This window comes from Cyprinus carpio, chromosome B3, assembly GCF_018340385.1.
Source record: "Cyprinus carpio isolate SPL01 chromosome B3, ASM1834038v1, whole genome shotgun sequence".
NCBI classification, from domain to species: domain Eukaryota; kingdom Metazoa; phylum Chordata; class Actinopteri; order Cypriniformes; family Cyprinidae; genus Cyprinus; species Cyprinus carpio.
Window position 1 is genome coordinate 25021369 of NC_056599.1, and position 13731 is coordinate 25035099.

Sequence of the window (13731 nt, forward strand, 5' to 3'; positions counted from 1 at the left end):
AAACAGAAATGTTCTATATGGAATAATAACAATTACATGCTAACACTATTAGAACATTAAAGACCAGTTAAATTTGTTGAAAACATTCTTTTAACCTTACTTACTACTTACTTAGCCCAAGAAAGGAGAACATTTCCTGTTAGCTGGGTAACGTTCTAGAGTTTTCAGCTCAAATGTTTACCATACTCTTTACATGAAGCATACAAATGATACAAAATAAATTAAGCATCCAAAGGCCGCAAACAAACTCTGTCTTCCTGTACACAGATTCTTGACAATATTCCCTCCAGACGTCATCAGCAGAGAGTTATGTACGGTATGTAACTGCTGATTTAATAATCTGCACCTGATCTAGCAGCTTTAATAACAAGCAGATTTGAAATCAACCTCATCTCTGGCCTTGACGTGACCCGGCTACTCACCAGCAACAGTGTGCTTGGATACAAGCACTACTTGTTCTTTAATAAGGAAGTGTGGCGGCCCTCCTGGCGGCCCTCCTGCACTCCATCTGTAGCCCGTGTTGGTGGGCGGTGCTTCTGTGAAGGTGGAGATTATGGATATGGCAGTGATGGAGAGATAAAGGGAATCTAAACGCTCTCCATCTGGATGGTGAGTTGCCAGGCTACAGAACAGCTGTGGGACATGTCCAGGAGAGGGACAGTCTGACGCGTCTGGAGGTGGGAATGTTGCGTGGGTTACAATTATCCGTTTGTTTGCACTCAAGGGCTGAAAGCACCTGAAGAGGTTCAGTTTGTAAAGTACACAGGAAGTGAGCAGCACTGCTTTCATTGCCTTTTAAGGATTCAATGAATGTACATTTCCAACAAAACGTGAGTTAAGAGATACACTTAACAAAACTGCACCACGTAATGGAATCAACAATCATTATCACACCTGCACAGAAAAACTATCACGCCAACCTCAGCTGCATTCGTCCAATAACATGCCCACTCCTGCCCATGTTTTCCCTGAGGACAACATGCTAAATGGATATAAACTGACGGATGAATATAACAAAGAGTTTGCATGCATCATAGCCTGCAGGAAATGAAATAATGTGCCTAAAAGGACAATAAATGACAAAATGACTAAAACCTCTGCCAGGTCTCAATAGAGGCTTCTACACGCAGTGACGGCACACTATCGAATCCAGCCCACAGTTTCAGGGTGCAAGGTCAGCTCCGACTCAGATCCTTCTGTTACAGCCTCAATAAGTCTGAATAAAGCATGAATGAGAGAGTACAAACAACTTCCTCCAGTGACATATATTAGACCCTGAGAGGCAACTTGTTTTATAGAATATTTGGTTTTACAAAACATTTGAGCACAATGTGCGGACATATTTCACACAGTATTCAGAAAAGTGGTCAATCTTTTTTTTTTAATCAATAACTGAGTCATAAGCTTCTCTACCATTCAGGAATGTCCTTTCATTTTGCAGAATATACTTCAATGCCAGCAGCAGCAGTTACAGCAACATGCCATTTCCTGTTTTTGTAAAGCCACGTACAAGAGACACGTGAATTTGACCTGCTAGCTTGTTTAAGCAAGCTTAAACATTTTTCATTGTTAATGTATGGAACAGAAAGACAAATAATACTTCTTGAAATCATCAAGAAAACATGGTGCCTAGAAGGGATCGAAGGGATCATTTTCCCTAAATAAACAGAAACTTTACTCGGTGATTGTGCTTAAAAGAGCAGTTCTCCAATAATTAAAAAAAATTAATGAGCTGGGACTTTCATAGAATAACAACTTAAATTTACTAATAATTTATAAAGACTTTTTTGTCTGTTTCATGATATTTCTGCAAAGGGAAAAGTCATACAGGTTTGTAACGGCAAGAGGGTGAGTAAACAGTTTTCATTTTTAGGTGAACTATCCCTTTAAATGAAAATACATAAACTATGCATAAACTAAATTACAGGTATCCTGACAAAATGCCACTGCTGGACATTGTGCACAAACACATCAGGCCTAACCACAAAAACCAACATGCCTATTTTGATTATTTAGAAATGCAGACTACATGATGGGGAAACAGGGAAAGCTTAGTTTTTTGCAAGATTCAGAAGGGTGGAGATCACATTTGAAATGTCAAATTATGACTGGAAAATTTTGGTAACGTATCCAAATTTCCAAACGGCCTTGAGACAAGCATTAGCAGGAGGGAAAACGGGGAGGTAGGGACCTTTTGTTCAATCAAAGGACACAACCAGGAAACAGTTCATCAATCAAAACTGGTAGGGTAGTTTCCTCTTCCCAGGACTGATGGGTTTCCAACAATACAGCTATTATAAATACAACATAAAAAAGCTTTTTATGTGCATTCATCCTAACAGATTTATTTACTTTTATTTCTGTATCAGCATCAAACTCCATACTCTTCAAATAAAATAAATACTGGGGATTCACTGAATGTTCTACTACAACCAAAATTGTTTGCCCGAAAATAGCAAAAAAGCGAATAAACGAAAACACTGAATAAATTGTTATCATTACAAGCACCGACAGCGAGAGGATGTTTAGAACTGCATTGCATGTCTTCAGTAAGAAGAGGAAGGGGTGGTTGTTGCTGGTTACTGTATGATGATTGAAACTGCGAAATGGCCTTAATTAAATAAACTGCAGAACATTATGTTGTCTAATACACGCACAAATTGCATGTATTCAAACAATGCTGCACGAGCTCGCGGCGCCAGGGTTCAAAGTCCAAAGCGTGAGGAAAATCTGCACTGAAACGGTGTTAATCGTCAGTTGCTCACTTACCTTTTTATAATAAAATAAAAAAGACAATAATAATGATAATAATAATTACAATAGCTCTATTAATACATTTATCATAACATTCACACATAGTGTTCAAATTTGGATCTGTAATATTTTGTATTAAAAGAATTCTCTTCTTCTCAGGAAGGCTGCAATTATTTGTACAGTAAAAAAAAAAAAAAAAAAAAAGTGCTGACATAATGTGCTTCGGGCGTCCAGAGTTCGAGTCCCGGCTCGAGAATCTTTCCTGATCCCGTCAGCATCTATCTCTGGCTTCCTGTCACCTAACTATCCTATCATAATAAAGGCAAAAAATGCCAAAAAATAAATCTTACAAAAATTATATATATATTAGGTCACTGTTGTCCTTGAAATAGGCCTATTTCAGAAACAAATGTATTTTTAAAGATTTCTAAGTAATTCTAAGTAATATTGATGCTAAAACATATTATTACAATTATATGACAGTGAAAAGACTTGTGTACTTAAAGTATACGTATCTTGGATACTGGTTCTTTTCAGTAGCTACAATATTTCAAGGCTGGTCATTTGGTAGTTTTTTCCAGAACCTGCGAAAGGCAAATATCTGGAAATAGTGCATCACAGATCAAGCAGCTGAACACTGCATGGTTCTTTTGATCAGAACAGCTTTCATGAAATTCTCTGATACGCAACAACAAACAAAATGAAATATCATTAAATGAAATAGCATGAAATAACAGGCGGACTACACCAGTTACTAGATTCAACCCACTTGGTCCTGGTTGGCTAAGGTTGGGATTGCACAATATTAAAAGATATGAAAGGCATAGGTCACACACATGGTGGTGCTTGCAAAATACGAGAAGTATATGACTGGCACAGTTGAAAAGGCCAAATCTTTTCTGTCAAGAGGCTTTGAACTATAATTTACATCTCAATGGTATTCTCTGACAGCAAAACCTCAAGGTGCTTTCTCTAGAAACAATTAACATAATTTGCCATTTCATTATCCTTTTCCTTACTGATTATGAGCCTAGACTTCAGTTTGAACAGGAACAGATTGTGCTAGTCTATGTAAACAGATGATCAGATTCCCATCCTCATGTCTTGAACTACATTAAAACAGGCATGTGTCAGTTTTGGATTATGCTCTCCATTAACTCACTGGTTGGATTATACAGAGAGATATCCTCTTAAATCAATGCTTTTATACCAGGTCACACAAAGTATTTCTTCTAGTCACTGTAACAGATTCAGTACACTATGACCTCTAGTTGTCTGTATAAGGTCCCAATGGGGTAAGCTGTCACTTTCCAAAATCCAATATTCCAACTGGAGAACTACGTAACTGAAAGCATGGCCCAGTGGTCTAGGTAGAAACAAGTAAATAACAAAATCATTTTCAAGACAAGAAATGAAGAAGTATACCCCGTTATGATGCAATCATTTTTCCTGTCTTTCAAAACAATGAAAAAATGGATCAGCCAACTCAAAATACAAAAACATCTCATCTGAGTGGCACCATTTCACTGGGATTCTTTAAGCTCTATGACTTCAGTATTGGGGAAAATAGACATCAGCCTGTAAATGTAATCTCCAATGTAATCAGCCTTTTCTTTGTAGTTTTTCCCCTTGTAGTCATTTTGCTTTCTCAAATCAAGAATAATGCACTTAAAAACCATAAATTAGATCACCTAAGACAATCAATGATCCTTATGATGATGCCCTCCTAGGAAATTTGTATTTACGAGTTGGGAAGACGTAACTGTGATGTCAGGCATCACTTTGGTCAGACTTCTTTTTTTTTTTTTTTACAAAAAATAAAAATATTTTGGAAATCTATTTCTACATAATGATACATAAACAATCTGAATCAAGTGTGTTTTTGCTTTATGTTTTTTTATTAGGCTTTAACCTTAATCGTTATATATTCTTTCATAATAATTGTATTTTGTATAAAAAGTTAAAAAAAAAAAAAATCTATCATAATAATTGTATTTTGTATCTTGTAGCTAGTTTTGTCATCAAGTTAAAAAAAAAAAAATACTAATAATTTAAATAATTTCAACAATCGTACCACTGTATCTGCTATGTTTTCCAACTGACACACCCCTAACTATGAGCTAAAAGAAAATCTCAAGTTTACCCACTGGCCAACTTTGTGGTGGCATTCATGTGCGTTCAAGCTGTAAATACAACCTTTCCGACATGACTTGAAGGTAACATTACTCATATTCGTTCTAAACCTACTTGAACTACTTGAACCTGAACTAAAATAGCTTTTAGTAATGTTTATCTGTCTTTATATTGCAAGTAAACATTCAGCTTTATTAACATTAGGCTATTCGTGAATGTAGCCTAATGAAATGGGACTTGGCCTTAACGTGGCTTAAAGCCGGGAGCACGCGGTGCGATTTTTAGTCCTTTTATGATCATGTCACACTGTCTGATCTCACTTCTCAACAGTCAAGACGTGTGAATGGCTCATAGTCTGAAAACTTTAGCATGTGGAAAAAAATATTGGCGTCATCTCAATAACACAAACCTGTTTGCTACTTTATTTTATTAGTGTTCATTTATTTTATTAAATTGGATAAATTATTGCACCTTTTTAAATTTTGTGGTGTCATGATTTGATAAAAACAAAGGTTTTCCTTAGGAAAACAATATGGCTCTTTGATTTTTTGTGTTTGTTTTATATTTTATTGTTTGTTGCTGTGGCATTTGATTTGTTGTATAGCTTTTTTGATTCATGTATTTGGTACTTGCTACCTTATATCTTTACTCTTTCCTTGCATGGCTTTGGAAAACTTGCATCTGATGTTTCTCTGTGTCGCTTTTGCATAACTCCAGGTCATCTGCACCAAGCTTCATTGCAATTTCTTTCTAAGATTTAAAAGCTTTCTCTGAATCTTTAAAGTCTCTCCGCGGACGAATGTACAGGTGCTGAAATATTTGTGGCAGCTTAGCTATTTAACACAGTGTATTTATATTGCTAGTGACTTGGCGGTGTTGTTCGCCTCCCTGACCTCCGTTGAATGAGAAATGACCCGGGGGGAAAAAAACGCACGTTTGGGGGTGGAGTTCCAGAACACACCCACTGATCGCCACGGACCAATGGTAGCTCAAAGGTAAAATGAACTCCCCCAGAAAGTTCGCTTTGGTGAGCGGTTTTGAATTGCTGAAATGTACTGATTTTTGGCCTGATTTTGTTCGAAATGACGTCAGATCAGTTTGTTCTTCGATTTCGTGCGAAGTATATTGGGAAAAAAAATAATTTTGTCCCTCAAAAATGCAATTTTATAAAAGGTATTTTTAATCCATGCAGGGAGCGTTTTAAAATATCTTTAAAAAACTAGTAAACTTCTATATGTGTGCACGTGGGCGCGTCTGTGTTTTGTCATTGCGCATTGTAGTGGTGCATTGTAGGCCCCCAGTTATGCCATCCTGGCGCCGGGCCTGCAAATACCTCAGTCAGTGTCTACTTTTGCATTCAGCAGAAAAGGGAGAACATATCATTTTCATTTTGGGTTTAAAAAATGATTCTTCAAAACGGAAAAGCACATTTATGTTGAAAAATATAGCTATACGTCTTATCCTACACTAAAGTAATGCATTAATCAAGATGTTATTTCAACATATGTATGTAAGGTGAAAGACTTGCCAAAGATCCCGTGTACCTTCATGTACTGAACAATGTTCTTGAAAATTAAGTTATCAACCCAACACTGAGACCCTTTTTTTGTAGCGTTAAATCAAAAGCAATAAAGAACACTAAGTTACATTGTCATTTGTTCTGGTAAAACAAAACTGAGAAGCAGAGCACATCTAGGATCTGTTTTTCACTGTCATCTGGCCTCAACACTGCAATATTATGTCAACATCTGAGTCAGCCAAAGATTTCCAAGGCAAATGTATCAGAATCATAGTCGAAGTCTACCATCAAAACACCTTCTTTACACGAAACACACATTTTTCCTGTATATTTCCTAGAATTATGGCACATGTTTACTTGTATTGTTACTTCGACGAGCTTTGACCCCTCCCTCCCTTCACCAACTCGAATAGTCCCTCTCTGCATTAATTAAACCACTTTATTTCGCTCCTTTGCTCAAACTTCTTACAATATATCATATCTGAAACCTTAAGTTACATGTTTAAAAAGTAATGAACAAGAAAGTAGAACGATGCCGATGATCGTGCAAAGATGCAACAGATTAAAGTCGAAGACCGCCAAAAGATGTTCAGCATTTACACTGAGGTAAACAAATAAAATAATAATAAAATAAAAATAACACGTTTAACAGATTTTAAACAGCGACCACTGCTCGTTATAATTCATTTAATAATCTCTTGATTAATTCACGAACACATAGAAGTGCCTTTTCTTTCACTTTCGTAAAAAAACAAGTCACTTTTTCTGGATGTAACATTTTAACAAGAATCACAGCATCACTCACCGTTAGCAAATGTGCACGAGCCAAAGAAAACAATCGAAGACTGTTGTAGACGGTAAACAACGAAAAGAGAAGTTGCTTGGCGTTCGCTGGTCTCTGTCTCACTCTGAATGAGGGTCCAAAGAGGCGTGACTACACCGAAGCCGTCCAAAATCACGTCATTGAATGACAATTACCGTAAAACCTCAAACATTCCGAGTTTGAAATGTAAACAAAAAGTAACATAAGCAGCTACTATTCAAAAGGTTTTTGCACAATCTTAAGTTTATTTATTTTCTCTTAGGTCATCTCAAAATGCTTTTAATGCATGAATGAATAATCAATTCAAAAATGAAGAACAGACAATGGAAGGATGCAAGTGGACAAGAGCAATACAACAAATAAAATTCATTTTAACATTAAAAAAAAAATCCCCTCTGAGTGAACACTAGAGGGTGCTTCACAATTCAGAGACTATCAGGTATGATTAAGAAAAACATTTCAGTTAATCTTTTCAGTATTTCACGTCACCTACATGTCGACCATCCTCTCTTCAGAATGTATTTTTTTACTATAAGAGTGTAAAACATTTCCCGTTTAGATTCTTTACAAAAAAAAAAAATGAACACAATGAAATGTAAAACACAACAATATACCAGTTCACAAGAATGCAACATTAAAAACAGGCTGGATAATAATTGTAGGAGATTTACACACAATCTCAAACTCAAAAGCACAAGGTGACAGTGGTTCTATTACTTATACTGACAACTTGTTCAAAACAGTTATTCATACATGCGATTTTGTTTCCAAAAAATTGTCTCAAATTGTTTTTACAGATCCAGAAATATAAGACACAAAATTCCAAATACAAGTAGGCCAATTACATATGATAGAACAGTTTCTGTAAGGTTGTTCATGTAATCACCCAGAAATGTTTCTCTGTAAACACCCTTTGCCGATAAACCAGTGTTTCATCAAAGACATCATGAATGGATGGTCAAACATAGATAAATAACATTTTTGATATTGTAAGTCACAATGCAGGAGTGATCTATTTTTCAATATGTTTTATTTTGTGCGTAAATCCCTGATTCACAACAACATACCGAAATTCAAGCATCCCCACCCCCGCCCATAACCCCCCCTCAACATTCATTTATTTCCCCTTTAAAAGAACAGAAAGTACATTGCATGGAATGGCAGGATGCAACTCTCTAGCTAAATTAAGATTATCTGAATTTAAAGAGTTTTCACATTTAAATTTGACAGTACACATTTGGCGAGATGGAGGGTTGTCTGTAACTGTGTTATTTTCCCTTCATAGCAACACTACATTCATTGCCTCTGTGCAAATGTTATTAAAACTCATCTCACTTAAAACTGGGGGCTAAAATATATGCTGAGTGTCAAAGTGTTCCTGCACAAAACACAAACACTAGTGCTTGACACATGCATGAAAGTGACTAAATTTAAAAAGTATGCATACTTCTACCATCAAACCCTAAAATCATCTATATAGAACAGGCACAAATAAAAAAGATCTATTTATATTAAAAATCTGGATAAACAATAGAATAGTTCTACACAGCAGCAGAATTACAGGCATGAAGTGGAGAGTTTATATTAAGAGGGCAATCTACTAATGACTAGCCATATATTAATTAAAGTATATATAGGTACAGTATATACATGTAAAATATACAAGTATAATACACTGCTCGAGACCAGAGAGATCTGATATCAGTCTTCACAATCCTCTTCGGCATCTGATGTGACCCAAACAGATTAACCGCTTCCACCTGATAAATAAGACATCATTAGAGCTTAGAAGAAAATGAATGAGACATGTAAGAGTGGGAAAGAGGTGAGGTGGATGAGTCAGGCGTACCCTGCACTGTTGTGACCTGACGACCCTCACATTGTTCTGCTGTACTCAATGCCGCTCTTGGAAGAGATGCCCGACCAGGGCAGAAAACTGCGCGGCTGTTTTTGTTGTTGCTGTTGGATTATATGAGGAATTGAGCAGGGGCTCAGACTGGCCAGTGCCGAACCTATATGATGAATATAATCAGTGCTGAGTGAGTCAAGGAACACTATAAGACAACTGGGAATATACACTACTGTTGGTTGAATGTTTTTGAAAGACGTATCTTATTAACATCAAAGCTGCACTTATTTGAAAAGGATATAAGAGAGTCCATGGAGGATGTCCGCCATTGATGTAGAGGACGTAGGTGAAGCCATCCTTCAGCACTCCTCGTATAGAGTAATAATAGGGTAAATAGTGGTGCTGTTTAAAGTCTCTGTCCTCATAGAAGTGAATGGCAGTGTTATTGGTGGTGAGCACATGCAGGTAGATGGCTTTACAGTGGTCCTGTGCCGTGGTGGAGATGTGCTCCTTTAGACTGTCTAGTAACAGAGAGCCTGCAAAGAGAGAGAAAAAAATATCTATGAGTGATCTTTCAAACTGTTTGAATACTGTTCACACAGTTTGTAAGAATAGGTGAGACAAACGTCACCTCTCACCTATTCCATGTTTTCGAAACTCCTTCACGACCCCTAAACTCAGGATGTATGCAACTTGAGTGTCAACAGGAAAGCTGGAGGCCAAGATGTCTCCATCCTGGTGGAAAGAAGTATATGCTGAGCTAGCAACACAGATGGTTAGCTGGGATAACACTGGAATAACAAAAAGTATTGATTTGGATTTTGTTATTATTGATTGACATATTGAGGGAGATTTTTTTTTCTTTTTGAAAAGAAGTATTTTATGCTCACCAAGGCTGGATTTATTTGATTAAAAATGCCAAAATTCTTAAGTATTATTATAATTTAAAATGACTTTTTTCTATTTTAATATATATTAAAATGTAATTTATTCCTGTAATGCAAAGCTGAATTTTCAGCAGAAAGTTTACAATTATTATTACTGTTTTATTTAAGTGCATAGCAGAACTGTATATTATATTCTGTCTATTATATAGTCTGGTCTGTTTTATATAGTTTGAGTAAGATTGTAGTGTTTAATTGTGTTTGTTGTGTTTAATTTTTTTTCTTTAAAGGGATTTTGTTTTGATGTATAGTACTCATCATGCATGGGTTTACTGAAAGTATATAAGATTTTATTGTTTCGTTGTTTTTCTTGAAGCAGATTTAGTAGGAGACATAACTGTACCACGAAGAGGTAAAATCCTTTCTAATGAAGGTCAAATCCTTTGCCACGTGCAGAAATTTAGTCTGTAACCTAATTAATCACCTGCTATAAAAAGGCTTTGGATATGTCAGATGATCTTAATTAGGATCCTTTACATCAAAGCTCCAGAGGAACTATTGTAGATGGTCATTGAAGTCATTTTACTTCTCAAAAACGTATTATTCGATAGCATAAACACAGTAAACAAAATCCTCTCACATATTCATAGACTTAAGGAATAGTTCACCCAAAAATACTAATTTCCTGAAAAATGTGCTCACCCTCAGACAATCCAAATGTAGATGAGTTTGTTTCTTGGTGGGAACAGATTTGAAGAAATTTAGCATTACATCACTTGCTCACCAATGGATCCTCTGCAGTGAATGGGTGCCGTCAGAATGAGAATACAAACATCATCATAAACCACATGACTCCAGTCCATCAATTAATGTCTTGTGAATTGAAAATCTGTTTGTTTGTTTGTAAGAAACAAATCCATTATTTTGCCACTGATTTAACTTTAAAAAGTCCATAATTCATAATGAAGCTTCCAACAGTAAAAAAAAAAATAATAATAATAATGTCCAACCCTGTTGTCCCTCTCACGTAAAAATCCACTGACATATTTAATCAGAACTATTTTTGGAGCTGTTCTTGATCTGTGCATATTTCTCTCTCGATTCAGGCAAGACAACATTTTTACTGGAGAAAAAAAAAATATTATGGACAGAGGACTGGTTTTAAGATCTTAATGATTAATTGGAGTGGTGTGGATTATAGTGATGTTTTTATCAGCTGTTTGAATTCTCATTCTGACGGCACCCATCCACCTCAGAGGATCCATTGGTGAGCAAGTGATGTAATGTTAAACTTCTCTTAATCTGTTCTGTTAAATAAACAAACTCATCTCCATCTTGGATGGCCTGAGGGTAAGTACATTTTCACATTTTTATTTTTGGATGTAAGCACAGAATATATTGCACCATTATAACAAGCATTCTTTTATTCCAACACAGTTTTTCCTCTTTGTGTCATTGACTTAACATACATATGAAAGTTGTACCTCTTTGTGCACTTTCGTCCTGCTTTTTATTTCTGCCACGATCATCCCTACGATCCCACCTCTAAAGGTGGCAGCCAGAGAGAAGAACTTCTTATTTGATGTGATGTCATGGTACCATGAGTCTGGATACCTAAAACACAAGCAAACCAATAACAGAGCGTGTTAGACTTGTACTTGACCTGTGTAAAGGGATGGTTTGGTTCGATGTTCCAGCACTCACTCAATGGGAAACCACTCTCCACAGAGCACTTTTATTCTCTCTATGTCATCGTGGCAGAGGAGGCGGAGCTTTATTTCACTGAGGGCGGTGGTAGGCACCACGTCGGTCATTCGGTCATTCACACCTGAAAGAACGAGTTCAGATGAAGATTTCAGAAGTGCAAAAGAAGCTGAACAACAGGCATCTCAGTTTGAAAACCATTACTTGTACTGAGCAGTCCATTATGTGTTACAAGATTGATGAACTGGGACACTGCGGACAGTATATGTAAAAATAATGCCCAAGGACTTGCTTTCAAAAGCTTTTAGCTACTTGTTTATCATCATCTCACTGCCAGTGATGTTGTCACTTTGAGGAGAAATATAAGAGCTAAAGCATGCTACTTAAGAGTTTTCTCTCAAATGTCATTTGCAAAGAAACACAGAACATACTACACGATGTTAAAGTAAACAGAAAACATGTTTGCCGTAATAAATAAGCAAATTAAAAAACTGTAATGAACAAATACCACACAGTTGACACTGACACATAAAGATACGTCAATTACAGTAACCTCATTGTAATCTAATTAAGCTTCAGGAACAGAAAATTCAATTCTGTTGAGTAATTTTACTGTTGAGTAATTTTAAACACGCCAAAACTGAACGACAACTTCATAATCTCACAAGCTAGCGGCTAGTTAGCACTCCTGCCTGTCAAAACAGATTGATTTTACAGAGCCAACTGAAAAAGAAATGTATAATTAGAAGATTAAAAAAATCTCTAATCGCATGATGTGGGAATGCAGTGCATTCAAATAATCAATCTGTCGGTCGCGTTTCCTTTGTTTGTTTACATGCTAACAGCTACATGCAGAATTATTAGCTGATCTATAATTCCTAACCTGCCTAGTTTCACCGCTCGGATAAGCAGAAGGATATGCAGTCGTTTCTTTTTATTGCCGTGAAGAAGGTTCACTGCTGCGGTAGCATGGCGATAGTGTGTGAATCTGTGTCCGAGGTGGAGATGACACATTCAGTCAGAGAATCGTAATGCGCTCTGAACTGCATTAGCGTAGCCGTTAGCACTTCGACAAACTCTGGCCAGACACTTCCGGTGTAACACCCGATTCTGGGACCGTAGTGGGCGCTGTTGTCCCTGTTAACTTTAACTCGATCACACAGGCACGTTCGTTAAATGTTATTTATTTTATGATGCAGTAAAATAATAACAGATACAAATACACAAACAAAATAAGATCAAAAGACAATGAGGGTTACAAACATTAATCCAAGGTATACTACGTTAGCTTATAAGAATCACACCATGAAAGAGTCTTCTCTTTTACTTTTATCCCAAGAAGCAGGCCTACTTAAGAATTTCTTAAGTGTTTACATACACGTCAAAATCTTTCCTGAAAATAAAAAGGAAGGAGTTTTCTTTGAAAATGTACATTTATGAATGTAAAATTTGGCAAGAAATTGCAAAACCTGAGAAGTGAGAAGGGCCTAGATTCAGAGAGTTCCCCAAAAAACAAAATTTTGGGGGTTATGCAGAAATTTGAAAATATTTTTTTTTTTAACGGGTTGGGTACACAGCTTCATGAAATGTTTATCGCGCCCATAAATCAGTCGGCAACAAAAAATAATCATGGTTTTATTGTAGTAAAAATGCAGTAACCATGGAAAGGAAAAAAAGGAAAGGAAGTGACATGTGGCCAAGTATAGTGTCCCATACTTGGGATTTGTGCTCCTCATTTAACCCATCCAAGTGCACACACACACACACAGCAGTGAGTAGTGAACAAACACACACACACACACACACACACACACACAGAGTGAACACACACTCGGAGAGCTGCCGGGGGTTCAGTGCCTTGTTCAAGTGTCTCACCTCAGTCGTGGTATTGAGAGGGTAGAGAGAGTGCTGGAAATTCACTCCCCCCACCTACAATCCCTGCCGGACCTGAGACTTGAGCCCGCGACCTTCGGGTTACAAGTCAGACTCTCTATCCTTTAGGCCACGACTGCCTCAGAGTTGTACCACGCAGGACTTGAACACGCAACATGAAAGGCTTCTGTGC

The 13731-nt window shown here is 36.8% G+C and overlaps 2 protein-coding genes across 3 annotated transcripts in view; both read right to left on the reverse strand.

The window, feature by feature from the left end:
- The window catches only part of LOC122136560 (calcium-regulated heat-stable protein 1-like), a 16578-nt gene extending 9220 nt beyond the window's left edge, over nucleotides 1-7358 (reverse strand). Inside the window, exon 1 of the mRNA XM_042720382.1 lies at nucleotides 7212-7358. The gene's annotated coding sequence lies outside the window, so the exon portion shown is untranslated. The remainder of the gene's footprint in view (nucleotides 1-7211) is intronic.
- A 448-nt stretch (nucleotides 7359-7806) lies between these two features.
- Nucleotides 7807-12785, reverse strand: nat15 (N-acetyltransferase 15 (GCN5-related, putative)). Of its 2 annotated transcripts, none has more exons than XM_019075455.2 (7): nucleotides 12554-12785; nucleotides 11667-11790; nucleotides 11447-11576; nucleotides 9717-9813; nucleotides 9380-9614; nucleotides 9079-9261; nucleotides 7807-8989 (listed from the first exon to the last, which is right to left on the reverse strand). In XM_019075455.2, exons 1-6 carry the CDS (start codon nucleotides 12678-12680, stop codon nucleotides 9105-9107), a joined length of 870 nt encoding a protein of 289 aa, XP_018931000.2. In that variant the 5' UTR covers nucleotides 12681-12785; the 3' UTR covers nucleotides 7807-8989; nucleotides 9079-9104. The 2 variants fall into 2 exon arrangements, with proteins under 2 accessions (XP_018931000.2, XP_018931005.2); XM_019075460.2 differs by having other exon boundaries at nucleotides 12550-12692.
- Nucleotides 12786-13731: the final 946 nt, after the last annotated feature.